At 41.1% G+C, this 16,179-nt stretch overlaps 1 protein-coding gene across 1 annotated transcript in view; it reads left to right on the top strand.

Annotated features, from left to right (window-relative positions):
* Positions 1–15,073, top strand: part of LOC139642565 (PDZ and LIM domain protein 5-like) — a 36,019-nt gene extending 20,946 nt beyond the window's left edge. The window contains exons 6-10 of the mRNA XM_071517446.1: positions 3,115–3,316; positions 6,515–6,695; positions 10,108–10,228; positions 11,346–11,461; positions 12,329–15,073. Of these exons, the coding sequence (XP_071373547.1) occupies positions 3,115–3,316; positions 6,515–6,695; positions 10,108–10,228; positions 11,346–11,461; positions 12,329–12,418 (710 nt within the window). The 3' untranslated portion in view covers positions 12,419–15,073. The remainder of the gene's footprint in view (positions 1–3,114; positions 3,317–6,514; positions 6,696–10,107; positions 10,229–11,345; positions 11,462–12,328) is intronic.
* The last annotated feature ends 1,106 nt before the right edge of the window (positions 15,074–16,179 follow it).

Genomic DNA, 16,179 nt, shown 5'->3' with positions numbered 1-16,179 from the left:
GTGCATGTGCATATTTGCTTGCGTGTTCGGGCAGGAATTTGCTGCCAATATCTTAAATTGATACATTGGAGTATGTAGTGTAATGTACTGTATGTGTGTATCTGTGTGTAATTCCTCTGTTGTCCACCTGATAGCAGCACACTGTAAAACTTTGGCATCACTTGATGGAATAAATACACAAAACCAAAAGTATGCATGAAATCACAATGGGCAACATTGATTGGATAACAATATCAGATATAAATCTGATATGTACCTTTATTGGTAAAAATCAGATTACTGGGTTGCCATTATTGACAGTTGGCATCTTTCCCAATGTGAAAAACATGATTCATGAGCGTGGGCCCACGTCAATATTATAGCCGCTCTCCTCTTGTTAACTGACTACAGCAACAATTCCTCCTTTGAAAATGAATTGTAAAAAGTCAAAGATACATGGGTTTCGGTTGGTAAATTAATATTTTGTCCCCAGTTCTGTAAAACATAACATTCCTGGAAAAACAACACAGACAACATGCACCTTGGAGTAATAACTAGTGCAGTGCCTGTTCGGAACGGGCCGATTGCTTGGCCTCCGGTATTGCTGCTTGCAGCTTTCTTGAGAACCGCTCATCCAAACAACTTCACACTCGACACTGCGCTTCCGGTCGCTTGCTTTGAGCCCCGCTGCTGCACAGAGCGCTGTTCGCTTGATTATTTAAAGTTTATTAATATGAACTGATATTGTGTCCAATCCGACACTGCACATCCTTGGGTCCCCAGCAATACACCCGCCAAGCGTGAAGTAGATCGGACAAACAGTTCTCGAGATATGCGAAGGACACACATACAGACAGAGATTCCTTGCTTTACAGTGTGATGAAATGTTTGGTGAGCTCTATCAGGTTATTATATGCTGTATACTGAGTGAATGGCATACATACAGTAAACCCAAGACTTGTGCATTAAAAGTCTCACCATAACATCTTTGTTGATTGAGCCGGTTGCTGCATGTAATCTGTGGAATAGTACATTATTGCCTGAATTCTCAGCTGCCAAACCCAACAAAAGTATGTCTGTCTGCCTGTGTGTGAGTTACTTTTACCGTAGGCATGTTGTGGTATTTTTTCAGTAAATTAACAAGCGGAATATAATCAGACTAGGGTGCCTGAACTGTTTTCTTAACATAAGTCACGGGGAATGCATGCATACCCAAAATGTAGATTCTCCCCTAAATAGATTCTTAAAAATAAACCCTCATTCAGGAATTGAACTAAATCTTCTGTTATATATGTATTTTGATTGGTTAATGTATTTCCCCCATACAGTTAAAAAGTGTTTTTTCCTCATACATCAATGTTTGGTTCCAAATCCTGGCAAAGTGTAAAACTGATTTACTACCGCTGGATTGAATGTTGTTGCAGCCAGTTAGCGAGAGGAAAGAGGCTTATTTTCCATGGTTGAAGCGTCACATATGTTGTGAAATAGGTCATTGCAGACTACTTTTTCTTTTCTCTTCATTTTCCTCCGTGGAAGCCCATTAAGCAGGCGAGAAGGCCCCACTCCGCCTGTGGCGCCTTGCTCAGTCACACGTGCAGAGGTTCTACTCTGTCAGAAAGATAATATTTACTGAAGGAACCTGTTGGGAGTTATGAATAAAGTTTTAAAGCCACTGCAGTACAATGCCCCTGCACCAACTTTATGCTCTGTACCTCTTATCCGAGTGTCATATCTGTGCATGAATCTGTTTATGTATGATGTAGGAATGTAGAATGAATGTGCTTGTTTGTTTGTTTGTTGATCTATCTGTCTCTCTGTTTATTTGCCCATGTCTGTCTTTCAGTCTTTCAGTTCTAGCCCTCTTGCTAAGCCCCCCCTCCTCCCCTCCATCACACACACACACACCCACACACTACTCTCCACCATCCCTCTAGCCGTCCCCTCCAGTCCTCTCCCTGATGTAACTGCTGCACAACAAAAATCGTAAATGTAGTCACTCGCCCTGGGACCCAGGCTCGTGAAAATATACTACTGCTCATATAGCGCCTTAGCAGCAACAGGCCTCTCACCCATTTTGAATCCTGAGCCGCAGCTGAGGAAGCCAGGCCTTAAACTGCTGGCTTGTTACAAATGCCTATTGTAAAACAGTATTAGAGCTGTGTTAAAATTTGAACACACACACACACACATACACACACACTAACACTCACACACACCACCATCCTTCACCTCCCTTGCTCCCCCATTCCTTCAGCAGCCCGCACCTTCAACATGTAACCAGATGAAGTGCATGTGGGCATAATTGATGGGACAGCTTCCCTGATAGGTTGAAAGGTCAAGCCACGTAAAATCTTTTCACCTAAAACTCTCTCCTCCTAACATCAAACAAATTACTCTATTACAAATAATTTAGGTTTGAACAATTATTAGGTAAGCATCCATATCTAAAATTAATTAAATATCCTTGGCCTACAAGCCCACACATCAAATCTAAACCCAGCCTCGCTCCTACCCCAAACAGCCTCTCACACATGACAAGTGTGAGTGAAGCTGCAACAGTAGCCTTTCCCTCACCATGCATACACACACACACACACACACACACAGAGAGAGAGAGAGAGACACATACAAATACCTTCTCTCACTCCTCAGTGTAGAGACCAAAGGCCAAGCCTGACTACTTGTTTAGCCAGGTGTCTATAGGTAGCTATAGGAATGTCTCGGTGGTGTATGTGTGTGTGTGTGTGTGTGTGTGTGTGTGTGTGTGTGTGTACATGCACATATGCTATAGGAATTTGTCGGAGGAGTGTAACATTGTATGTTTTGCTGAAGGTTGATGTGGTGAATCCATGGTTGTAACAACAGTAACCAGCCAGCTGCAAGCACCGCCTTGACACCTGCAGGGTGGATAGACTTAGAGGACAGAGGTCAAATAACTCACACACCTGGAGACAAAAGACAGACACACACACACACACACACACACACACACACACACAAGCTTAGAGATGCTATAGTTATAAATAGTAACTTAATATTTGTTTGAGTTTTTATCTGTCCCTCACCACTTTTAACATCTCTCGCTCTCTGTTTCTTAATCAATATAGCCTTTTATCTCTGTCCTACCTTCTACAGGTCGAGGTCCAAAGACTGGTTTGATCACTCCGTCTTTTGGCATGAGAGGTAACGGCACCGCCAGTGTCCCGAGGGGTCCTGTCCCGGCCCGACCCGTACCCCAGCCCCACCCTAAAGACGAGGACTCGCTGGTCCAGATGGCAGAGCACATCCCCGCTGGGACTCGCACTCCCATGTGTGCCCACTGTAACTTGGTCATCAGGTGAGCTGCAACTGGTCTGTTTGTGGATATTTAAGCATAACATCATGTTTAGCAGGGTTCATATAGGAATATGCCAGGGTTAGGGTTAATGGCTAGGGTTAGGGTTTGGCTAATTAGCCAAAGTTCCCCTTGTGTGAGGGAAAGATTGCAGTAGCAGTTTCACCTTTGCGTACAGTATAGAGTGATGCTGGAACCACCTTGCTTGTGTCAAAAATGTATTAAAGCTTCAAAAGCATCTAAATAAACAACAGCGCATAATAAGCAGGTGAACATACAGTATATAGGCTGCCTGAGGAATAGCACTGAGCTCGAAATGCTTTGCATATTCTGCATGTTTATATATGTTCACCTGCTCATTTTGTGCTGTTGTTTACTTAGACGCTTTTGAAGCTTTAATACAATTTTGACGTTGCACAAGTAAGGTGTCTCCAATCCCTTTATTCTGATCATACACAGAGGACACAGAGGTGAAACTGTTTTAGCCCTAGCACATAACTTATGTAAATGTAGTCTTACCCTGGGAACTAAACTCATTACATCATACTAGTACCAGTGTCATGTGGGAAACCACTAGACAAAGGTCTGTGACCCATTTTGCATCCTGACCCATATCTTAAGAGTCTCTGCTGTATGGAATTTTCCATATTACTCAGTCCATATTATAACAAAATTTTAACTATATTTAGCCTGTATTTAACCAGCGAAGTCAATTAACAATAAATTCCTATTTACAATGATGCCTTGTCATAAAAGCTGAAGTATCATCATGGTAGGACCTAGTATCCATGGATACTGCCATCAGGAAGAGGAAAGGATATCACGACTATTTATGGTTAAAGAACAAAATTAGTTAAGAATGTTATCGTCATATATGGTCATCGGTTCTGTGATATCATGCTCATGTACTGCTCACACAAGAGAAATCAAAAAAGAGGTCTGGAAAAATATTAGGTCTACACACACAACTTGGCTTCACAGACATCCACTTGTACTAATACAATGGAACACTGGGAACGGAAAATATGTCTACTCTTCAGTTGTTCACTGTTCCAAATACACACTTAAAATGATTGACTGAAACCATCTCGGGTAAATAATCTGTGTATGAAACTGTAGAGCCCCGGTTCAAAAGAAAGAAGCAGAGTCTGACCCTTCCCAGAGTCTCGAGCAGGCAGCCAAGCAGGTACAGAGATCCGACTGCGGTGTAGATAAGGGCAAGGTGAATTAAGTTGCACCTGCATGCTGATTTGTAGATTACAGGGTGATGTTGCACACACAGGCACACACACATACACACACGCACACAATAGAAGGGTAACACTGACCCTCCGTGTTGGCCTCGGGTCAGTTTGGCAACCTCCCCTTTAAAGGTCAAAGCTAGGATTGGAAATGGAGAACCCGATCCTTCGGCAGAGGCAGCTTCACCCCAAGAATGTAGATGAAGACTTTAGATTGTATTCGCACTATACAGGTGTCAGGTTTGGAGTTAGATCTGATGAATAGAACATGAATGACAGACGATAGCGTTGAAAGAGGAGGAGGAGGAAGAAGAAGAGGAGCAGGGAGGAGAGAGTAGGTGAGAGAATAGGTGAGTTTCAGTTCAAATACTGGGTGCTCCTGGTTCTGCGGTTCAGTGTTTTATTTGCGACTCAAGATGTTTCAGAGCCATTGTTTAGTGAGTTGATTGCATTCCTGTATCTGCTGCGGCTTATTTGCTTGTTTGAAGTTTGCTTGTTGTATGAAACCACTACATACTACTTCATACTGTTGTTAGACTTTATAGTTGCATTTTTACCTTCAGCGAATCCATGCATGTAATACCTTGACACTTTTATTTGTCAATTTGTGAATTTATTTTACTGCTTCCCATGCGGACACAAAGTTTCTACACTGGCACTTTGATATCTTGATTGACAAATATTAATATATATATTTCCAAATATGCCAGTAATAATGCTGTTTTAACTGAAGTTGAAAGTTTTTCCCTCATATGATGGCGAGTGTAAGAAAAATAATAACAGACACATTTTTCTAACAATTTTTAAATAGCACATTTTCACTGTGGCAGGACTGGCTTGGTGTTGCTGGATCACTAAAGCTTAAACGTGTGGAAGAGAATAAATTAGCAGCACATACAATAAAATGTTTGGGTTTTTTTGTTTGTTTTTGTTTTTTAATTGTTTTTGACACTTGTGATCTTCTCAAGACTGTTCTAATAGGGACTAGACTCGCAAACCAGACGAGTCAGGGAGAAACTGCATGCAATCTGAATTTCCATGTGCAGACAGTCTTGAAAACATCAGATTTTGTATGTGTAACTCCAGCCCAGTTTGATAGAAGGACACATCACTATGGAATCTCGTCCTCCCTCCCTCCTTTCTAACTCCCTTCTTGTCCAGTAGCTGAGTGCTGTAGCCCGAGCATTATCTCCCAACTTGTGTCGTGTTACATTACATAGCATTAAGGATAGGGTTGCTAGCAGATGCTAATGGCTGCCAAGCCTGGGTCACTATCAGAGTTAGCTCAGATAAGCACGACCATTGTGTAGAGTAAATTAGTCTCTGTTGTTTTCCCACTTAACCTAATCATCAAACTGGACACGGGCAAGGTGCTGGCTGAGTGGAAGCAGAGGATGGTTGTTACAGAAGGATTTTAGTGACACTGGCTTTCTAACATCTGTGGCTGAAGATGTTACAGAAGCAGTATTTTATAACCTGAATAGCGTACAATTAGAAATCTTTCTCAACAGGAGATTTTGACTTCTTTTCATAGACCCACAAAACCAGGTCCAATTGTGAAAGCGAGGAAGATGAAACGTCTCCCACACTTACCTGCAGCCTACCTACTTACATCTCCCGCTAACAACAGTTCAGTTCAACACGTATCACATTGCAAAAAAATAAATAAAAATAAAAAATGGAATGCAATTTGTATTATAATAAAATACTGGAAGTACTGGAGTTGTTTTGAACAGGACACAAACCTGGCAAAACCCTACATCTAATTTTACCATAATAACTGGGTTGTTCTGATCACTGGAATTGAAGGAGAGTGTATTTTGTTCTATGGTTCAGATGGACATAAATCATTCAAATCTACTGTAAAAATGCAGGAAATTGGACTTACATAGGCCAATTTTCATCCACCTGTCATGTCCCTCTGACTGTCGCTCTGTCTCTACCTGTCTGTTTTCCTTAGGGGGCCGTTCTTGGTAGCAATGGGAAAGTCGTGGCACAAGGAGGAATTTAACTGTGCCCACTGCCGCACGTCGCTGGCAGACATCGGCTTCGTGGAGGAGCAGGGATCGGTCTACTGTGAACACTGCTATGAAGAGTTCTTTGCTCCGACCTGCAGCCGCTGCCAGACCAAGATCCTGGGGGTGAGTTAGGGTGAGGGGTGAAGGGGTAGGTGTGTGTGTGTGTGTGTGTGTGTGTGTGTGTGTGCAGGGGGTAAGGCTTGGTATCAGTTCAGGTGTCAAGTTCATGTCAGGCTGCTCTTGTCATTTTACGGTTATTCAACAGAATGTAATCAACAGTTCATTTATCATCATTCATTTACTCTCAGTGAAGGTGATTTCATTATTTTCTGCAATGCAAAAGATTACGAAGACGACAAGTTAGTTTATGTTATGGCTTGAGAGAAGAAAAACATCTGAAGAATGTAAGATTTGCTATTGCTCATGTGTAGCCATATGTCTAATGATTTTGGATGAGTGAGAGCGGTCCGTTGCTCGGCTGGCCTTGACATTGTGTGTGGCCGTTGTTTTGAAACTCCACCACCTGTTGTTTGGAGAACAGAGGTGATACGGCACTGCTGCGGCATTCACAGCAGACATGCCGCACATGCCAACTCCTGACTCTATTTGCTCTATGGATTTTACTTTTGAATCTATTTTGATCTTTGTCAATCAGAGCCAGTTGCTGATTGATTTTCTTCCTCTCTTTTTGTATGACCTTTTTCCTAGCACATTACACCTCTCCTTTATATGTGGTAGATGGAAATGTTTTGTTGGCCTTGTAAGCATCTCAGATGCTGCAGCCAAGGATATGCTGTTTGTACAGTATCCAGTACATCTTATTCCCTTTGCCGATGGCCTTCCACAGCAACTAGATGAACCAGGAGTCAATGTCATAGATCTCTGTACTTTTCCGCTATGGGTGAGCAGTAGTCTGAAGTTTAGTGAAGTGGGCTTATTACCAGAGGGTTGCTAGGCTGGCTGAATGAGTAACACTCTCTTCTTATCCAAAAGTACTGTTGACATGCCCTTGAGCAGACAGTGGATCTGTGGATCTGCTCAGTGACAAACAGTTGAAGACTGTGCGCCCAAGTGCGAGATATATAATGGAGTCTAAATATTGGAGATATTTGCCTACAGACATTGGCCTCTTGATTATGTTAACTGACATCCCAAATCAATGAGCAGTTCTCATTTCATTCTTATCCAGGACTTTATGTGTGTCTATCTTTTGTTTCCGCCAAATATTTACTGGTTTTCTGGAAACATGGGTTAGAATTAGGGTTGAGGCAACATTTGAATGTATACCATTAGACAGCATACTGTAGGTGTCCACATAATTGGGCAGCTGATCCTGAAAAAAGGCCCAGAGCCATCCAATTGCTGTATTTAAGCATTGTTTGGTGATAGCAATTTGAGAAGAGAAGAAAAAATGCACCCATCATCAAAATCCCACTTTTTGATATGCTTGCTGCATTGCTACAACACCGTTGCTCCACCCCCAACAAGAAGATGCAGGATAGATACATACAGGACCAATGCAGGAGAGATGGAGGTTGATGGGAGTTCTGCAATGACTACCTCTGAAACTCAAGGAATGCAATATATGTTAGGAGAGCTAGGCTAAGAAACCTGGAGGCTGCCGGTTAGGGTTGGTCCGATGGACGACAGTCATCGACCACTGAGTCTTCTACATCGCAACATCGTGATTGAAACGCCTCTGATTTGCGGTGATGAATCTGTCAAGAAAAAGTTCAACTGACTTGCGCTGCCCGGCGTTGCCCAGACAACGGACAGCTCTCATTGAAAATGAATTGAAATGAACAGAGACGGACAGACACAACGGACTACTGTCCCGTTCTCTCCTAGGAACCGAAATTTCAAAAAGGTAGGAGTCGGACTGCTACGCCTACCAAACATGAAGCGAAGTGCTGCAGTTATGCAGTTACATCACTATGACTAGTATTTAAAATATTTTTTTATAATCGGATGATCTGCTTAATGAGGTTGCTTAAGCATAGGCCATAGGGAGGAAAAATAAGGAAAGACCGGGTGAGTAGGTGAGGATGGGCTGTGGGCTCAAAAAATAGAAATAGTAATTAATGTCCAACATAGGCTACATACATGTAAAAAGTATAAAAGAAAGTATATATAAAAATTTTTGTACCGGAGCAGCTCACATGAGAGCCTTGTCCGTTTCATTACGGACATATGGAAGAACATCTTTTCTTGTTTGTCTATAAAATCCGCCCCCCCCCCCCCAACAACAATGTCATCGTTCATCGCGATGTTTCACTATGGACATCGTCATATGCCAATTTGGTGGACATCGCCCAACCCTACCGCCAGTGTAGTTTGAACTCAGAGTGTCAGGAAGCCGAGATCTCGGGCCTCATAACAGCTCTGACATTCATCCCTCACGTGTTCTAACCTCTTTAGCCTCAATCCCTTTCAACCCTCTATTTCTCACACATCTTCAACCAGCTTACCCCTTCTTATTAACCTGTTTTCTCACTCCCTCACTCTTAATCCCTCATTTTCCTCTGGCCCACCAACCCTACGCTGATCCCCTGTCCTCTCTCGTTCTCACAGTTTAAGGGTGGGAAAGCGGTGTGTCTATTTTAAGCCAGGTCATGTGGCTGCAGAAGAAGAAAGAAATGTTCAAGTGTGATGTGAGAAAAGGACTGAAGGAAAGGCTGAGCATTTTTAATGTAAAATGGATGAATTTATCCATTTTGATGGAAGATGGATAGAGTGGTCAATAGTTTATATTACACAATGAGAAGTGGGTGATTTTGGCTGACAGATTACTGCACATATAAAGTAATGCTAGGTAACAGCATAGTACCAGGGGCTATGTGCCTTGCTCAAGGCACATACCCCAATGTAGTGTAGCGTATCCACTGATATAAACTGTCAGTTCACAGTCTGGCACTTGAGGATCAGGCACAGAATCAGTCCAGATCAGATAATGTTCCACTTCATGGACTATAGATAAGAATGACGCAGCTTCCCTACAAAGTGCAGTACAAGTGCGAAACCCGATTCAGTTTCTATGAACAAAACAATAAATCAACACTTTCTGTGGTTGCTTTTTCTGTGTTCTAATAATTTATGTGAAATGTATATAGTGTAAATAATTTGTCATTACCTTTCCACAGTTATCAAACAACAGCATGATCATTAAAATGTTTTTTCTTGAAGAGTCAAATTGCTAACATGACTCTCTCTTGAAGTTTGTACATACGTTTGCTAGCTTGTTCCAGATAATTAAATTATTAAAATCATGCAGTTGTTTGACAGATGTGAAAAGGTTATGGGCAATTAACATCACCATATTCTGTACATTTTACATATATTATAATAGGGTTTCACACGTGTACCGCACTTTGTAGGCGTGACCCATTTGAAACATCAAGCCATTCTTATCTTAACTGGAACTGTCCATCCAAGATATTAAACCAGCAATTTTTCAGTTACTGGGTCTCTGCTATAAGCATCCAACACACAGAGATCAATGTCCCTAACTAACCCCATTATTTGTGTTCTCAACTAGGAAGAGATAAATGCCCTGAAACAGACGTGGCATGTCCACTGCTTCCTGTGTGCTTGCTGTCAGCAGCCAATCAGAAACAACACCTTCCACCTGGAGGACGGAGAACCATACTGTGAACAAGGTGAGTGACGATGACTGTGAACAAAGTGCTGATTGTTCAGTGCTGATGGGACATGACTGCTGTCTCAGACTAAAATAATGTATTGGATCTATGGAAGGAAGGACACGAATAGCATTCTGGGTCGTCTGGGTGACTTTTTAATTTAGTCACCAAAATAATCAAAACTACATACTGTACAACTACATGCACCCCTGCTGCAGGAATCAGCATTCCCTCTTTCAGGAATCCCAACAGTGTTCATGTTTGTGCATCTCTGGTCATCTGGTTCAGTTCAGAGGGTTTATCCAAGTGTGCATACTGAGACAGAAGGTGATTATCAAATCCAAGAATGCCAAGAATGTTCTTCCCAACTCGTCTTGGAGAGAACAGTGTTCTCATGACAGTAAGCACAGAGACGCTTTCTTGCAGTTTGAGATGGACTGTGTGCTTGACGTCAGACGCGCAATCAGTTAAGACACACAGCTGTTAATTTTCCCAGCTGTGTCAAGTGTAGACTACAGCTCAGTGCGGACGTGACGTGTTGTTCTCGCAATGAATCTCGGGACTTCCCGTTCATTGTTGTTAGTCAAGTCACCATCCGATGCATCCTCAGCTGGCAAGTAAACTTACGGTATCTTTATCCGTCCTCTTTCCCAGCATTCTTTTGTTTTGGAATTTGTGCTTCGGCGGTTAGATATTACGTAAAACACATCATGGAGGACACAAGAATGCGCAAGAATCCATACTAACAAAGAGCCAGAGACATATGATTAAAATATGACACCATAACAAACATACAATCATATTTAGTGTTTTGTTAATGTGTTTTGCTCCTTCTATATCAGTGGTGGGCAACCATGTGGCATGGAGGGCCAAGAGTCTGCAGATTTTTATTCCAACCAAACGCTACACCAGCTGATTTCACAGATTAGTTTCTCTTCTCTGGTTGAAGGCATGATAACCAGTGAAATCACTTGGTGTAGTGTTTGGTTTGAATGAAAACCTGCAGACTCTTCACCCTCCACAGATCTATATGATCTCTGTATAGACTAATACAGTTTTCTTGGGACTAGCTGCCATGGCTGTAAAATGGTTGGTTTATTTGATGTATGTCTAATTCCTGTGTCTCTTAATATAGACTTCTACAGTTTGTTTGGGACTGGTTGCCATGGCTGTGAGTTCCCCATCGAGGCCGGAGACAAGTTCCTGGAGGCCCTTGGATACACCTGGCATGACACCTGCTTTGTCTGTGCTGTAAGTGAAAGCCATAGCCATACATTAATTTATTCATTAATCCTTTTCAGCATACATTGGGCAGAGAGCAGGAAAACACCCTGGACAGGTCGCCAGTCCATCACAGGGCGAACACAGATAGACAGACAATTACTCACATTCATACCTATGGGCAATTTAGAGTCTCCAATCCACCTGACTTGCATGTCTTTTTACTGTGAGAGGAAACCAGACAACATGGGACGAACATGCAAACTCTGTATGGAAAGGGCCAGAGACACAGCCTGAACCTAGCATAAACAAACCTACATGTTGTCCCCTATGAATGATACATGTGTCCTCTTTGGGACAATCAGTAACAGCAATTAAAACTTTCATAATGTGGAAAAAAAAGACTTTGTGGATTGGGTATTTCAAAAATAATCGTTATAGATACTCAGACAAAGCAGTAGATCTTTTTTTTTTCACAGTTTTTAATTAATTGCTATAGCGCCCAATTCCAATCAGTGTAATTTTGTTAATACTGGATGTCCATGGAAAAATGCAAGCCAGTAGTTTTTGAGGTTATTCCATGGCATGTGATGAAAGCACAATCACACAGTTGGGGACAGATCCATAGTCTCTCCCAATGATTCGAAAATATACTATTATGATCTCTGTGATAAAGGTTATTTGGGTCATTTTCATCATTATTCAATAGAGAAAGGTAATGACTGATCAAAGTGGTTTTCCTTTTTCCAGTGCCATTTTAGAATATGGTGGACATCTTTCTCTTCACCTCTGTAATCTGTATATATATGTGTGTGTGTGTGTGTGTGTGTGTGTGTGTGTGTGTGTGTGCGCATGTGCGCGCGCGTGCGTGTGTGTGTGTCTTCTGCTTTTTTTCAGGTGTGCTGCACCACTCTGGAAGGCCAGACCTTCTTCTCCAAGAAAGACAAACCTCTTTGCAAGAAACACGCTCACACACTGAAGATATGAACCTGCTGGACTCTTCCCAACCTTTTTCAGCCCAGGACCCAGTGTTTCCCCACATTTATTTTTCTTTTGGTGGGTGGAAAACCCACTTAAACAGTAATTAGTCCATGCAAAGACTCAAAAATACTAAAACTCATACTCATAAAGCAATATAATCCAAGTTCTCCCATGCAGGGTGGTGGCTCCTCTAGGCAGTGGTAAGGGAAACACTGCCAGGGCTCAAAAAGTAAATTTAGCCTTGTCCTGGGACCCAGGCCCATTTAAAGAAAACATACATGTACTCTTGTCATGTGAAGCCCACCAGAAACAGGCATGTGACCTATAGTTTAAGAAAGACTTTATTTTTAGAGCCTCGTAGTCTGGATTTACAGAGCCTGCTCAGTGTGTTTTTTTTCTTAATCTGTGTGATAAAGATCTTGACTGAGTTTCTCAAAAGCATATTAGTAATGAGATTGTTTTATTTTCCATTGTAAACCAATGTACAAAGAGGATTTTGGTAACCTGTTAAATTACACATTGCTCAGTTCGATAGTTACAGTGTAATTAGACAGTAACAGAATATGTGTGAAATTATAAATTGTTATTCAAGCCATAGACACTATGGGAAAGAGGGATATTGGGTAGTGGTTTTCTATCTGATTTCGAGTGTTTATTTTTCTCTAGCTGTAACCAAATCTAACAATCTTACCAGCAGCTGTTCGGTCAGGTTCAAGAGAATAATGGGCCAATTTGTAGCCATTCAATTACCTGTGTCAAACTTTGTTATATTTTGTTACTGTGCCATTACTAATAGTTTCAGAGTTAAAATACTTTTTGGCAAACTGGGCCCTGGCCGCTTCCTTTGCTGTCTAAATACAGCAAAGCCACGTTCTGGGCTGCGATGAAAAGATTAAAGCCTGCATTTAAAGTTTCTCAGAAAAGTTCTGCTGTGCTTATACTAGGTGTTTTAATACAGGTGGGCTGGAAGTCTGCGTGGTGATGTGACATGGCGAGTTGTCAGTCCTTGATCAGTACTTAAATTTAAACTTTTTCTGTACTTTTTTTTGTGAAATGTATGTATTTTATTTTTTGTTTGTTGTATGAATTGAGTAATTAGGGTATGGTCTTCATATTACGGAGGACAGAAACAGCCATAACTTGAAATCAGTCAATAAATCTATTGATACATTCTAAATCACATAAATGTAAAAAATGAAATGCTTAGAAATCTGGAAATAAATATATAAATGAATAGCAGTGTAAATGAATAAAATGAGTAATACAATGCATTATCAAGAAAAATAATCTACATTTATTTCCCTATTTATTTGTTTCTGTATTTCTCCCTTCCCTACTGAGGCTGTGTCAATCATACACATGTGGGTTGTGTTTAACACACTGTAGATCATTGTCATGGTGCACTGATTGATTGGATTTGCCTTACTTGGCTGACAACAAAACAACTTTGTCTGCAACTAACAAAGTCCTGCTGCATCGTTTACCTAACTTCTCAATTAGGCTATAGGTTGACTTCTGCCAGGTCAAATGCTGTGATGATTAACATTGGGATATGGAGAGAATTAAGAGATTTGGCTTCCACTGCAGAGGACAATGATGCTTCTTCTGGTTAGTTGGAGAGACAACAATAAACTTCAGTCTGCTGCTAGCTGTTATGGACACAGAGGTCGACCCCTTAGTTCTTTGGTATTTGGGAGAGGTTTCTCACTGCTCCTGATCTCAAACGAAGAAGATGTGGTTGGACGCTTCTCACATCCAATTCTGACAACCACAACTGCACCTTTCTTATTTAGCTTGCAGAACAGTTGCAAACATTGCATTGTTATTTGGAGTCAATACATTCCTAGTTTGATTCCTATGTCTGATTGTTGGACACCACTGACACATGTTCTTGGCATATTATAGAGCAGAAAATACAGAAATAAATAAATGCAAAAATAAATAAGTAGGGAAATGAGGAAATGTATTATTCATTTTTCTTGATTACGCATTGTTTCACTCATTTATTTAATGAATTATGTTCACTTGTATTTTTTCATTTATTGACAGAGTTCTCTGCATATTATTTTATATATTTATTTATTTTTGTATTTATTAATAGATTAATTTATTTCTGATTATGGCCGATTCTGTCCTTCATATTCCAATTGGTCAGCCAATTTGATAAAAATGAGTGGCCCTGTGTGGCCTGCGGGAAGATAATTAGGTGTCAGAGATGGATACTAATCCTTATGTAGTAAACAGTGTATATTTTATTGTATGTGTATGTAGAGGGGACAAATGTTCTATCTGCTATAACGTGTTGTGCCTGACAGGTTTTCGATTTTCAGGGATTGGTGGATACAGTAGATGGGCTGGAAGGCTTGTAGTTTCTTCCTGTTTAACTTGACCACCCACAAACCCTCTCACTGCTTTAGCATGTGTTGATTAGGTGATTGTTTCTTTTCACTATGGTTGAGGGTAGACAAATAGCCACAAAACTCCCTGTTAACATTATTTTACATATAAATCTAAAAGCAAGCAGATGTTATAGGGGAAAAAAACAACAACAGTGAGTAAAGAGAATGCCTAGCTCTCCACTCTTCTAAAACCATGAACTTCACGCTCTATTAAATTCTTAGAATTGGTCTGAGTTGTTTAATAAATTGATATACTTTTAGACCCCCAAGACAAATATCTTGTGTTTCTTTCATGTTTGCTATCTTTTCTACCAATGTGTAATACAATCTTACCGTACCAAACTTACTGTATTATTGCTTGGAGAAACAGCATGGTTGTTTGTCAGCCGCTTGTAGTGCAGTAGAGTCTGAGAAAGGCAGTGTGAAATGCAGATTTCAACGCATATCTTCACTAGCCTGAGAAAATGTCACGAGAGAGAGAGAGAGAGAGAGAGAGAGAGAGAGAGAGAGAGAGAGAGAGAGAGAGAGAGAGAGAGAGAGAGGTGAACTAGATACTGTAGGGAAAGGAGTGCGAACACGATAGAGAAAGAGTGAGTGAGTAAAGCCACGGCAGTAAGAATCTCTGAAAAGCATAAAATGGCAATTTGGGTCAAATCCAATCTTGACGACATTTGCCTTTGACAACAATCTCCCCCCTTATCAGCAATGCAGCACCACTTGCCATTTCCACATCTTCCACACAATCTCTCTAGTGGGCTGCCAGCACTACTACCACACACATGGTCCCACACACACACACACACACACACATACACACACTGTAAATGTAGTAAAGTGCTGTATGTTGTAAGAAAGAGAGAGAGAGAGGACAGTTTGCGTGTGTATAGCCCCTTTCACACACGCAGCCTGTTCCATCAATGTGACGGCAATGTGAACAGCCGCCAGTGTGGAAATGCCAGTTTATCAGTCAATTTCCCAGCTCAGGACCTTGTAACACTAGTAATCAGAGGTGGGGGACTCGAGTCACATGACTTGACTCGAGTCAGACTCGAGTCGCAAATTTGAGGACTTGAGACTTGCTTGACTAACATTGATAAAAGACTTGACTTTGACTTGGTATTCATGACTTGAGACTTGACTTAGACTTGAGACAGATGACTCGAAAGAACTTGACTTTTTTTTTTTTTATTAAATAATTGCATTTTTCTAGATATTGATATTGTGAAGTTACTATTACCTGGCTGAAGGGGAGCCAGGGCAGGAGGCTTAACATTGTGATGTAAATTTTTTGTTTCGTACTTCTGTTTTCACTTTAGAGCCCTTTAGAGCTATAGGGCTATATTATAATTTCAGAGCCCCACTCTCCAT

The sequence above is a fragment of the Centroberyx affinis genome, unplaced genomic scaffold (assembly GCF_046629955.1).
Source record: "Centroberyx affinis isolate AG114_WGS23_722 - 3 ecotype Tasmania unplaced genomic scaffold, CSIRO-AGI_Caff_v1 ptg000497l_1, whole genome shotgun sequence".
NCBI classification, from domain to species: domain Eukaryota; kingdom Metazoa; phylum Chordata; class Actinopteri; order Beryciformes; family Berycidae; genus Centroberyx; species Centroberyx affinis.
Note: the sequence above shows the minus strand (reverse complement) of the source record. Positions and strands in the feature narration are given on the sequence as shown.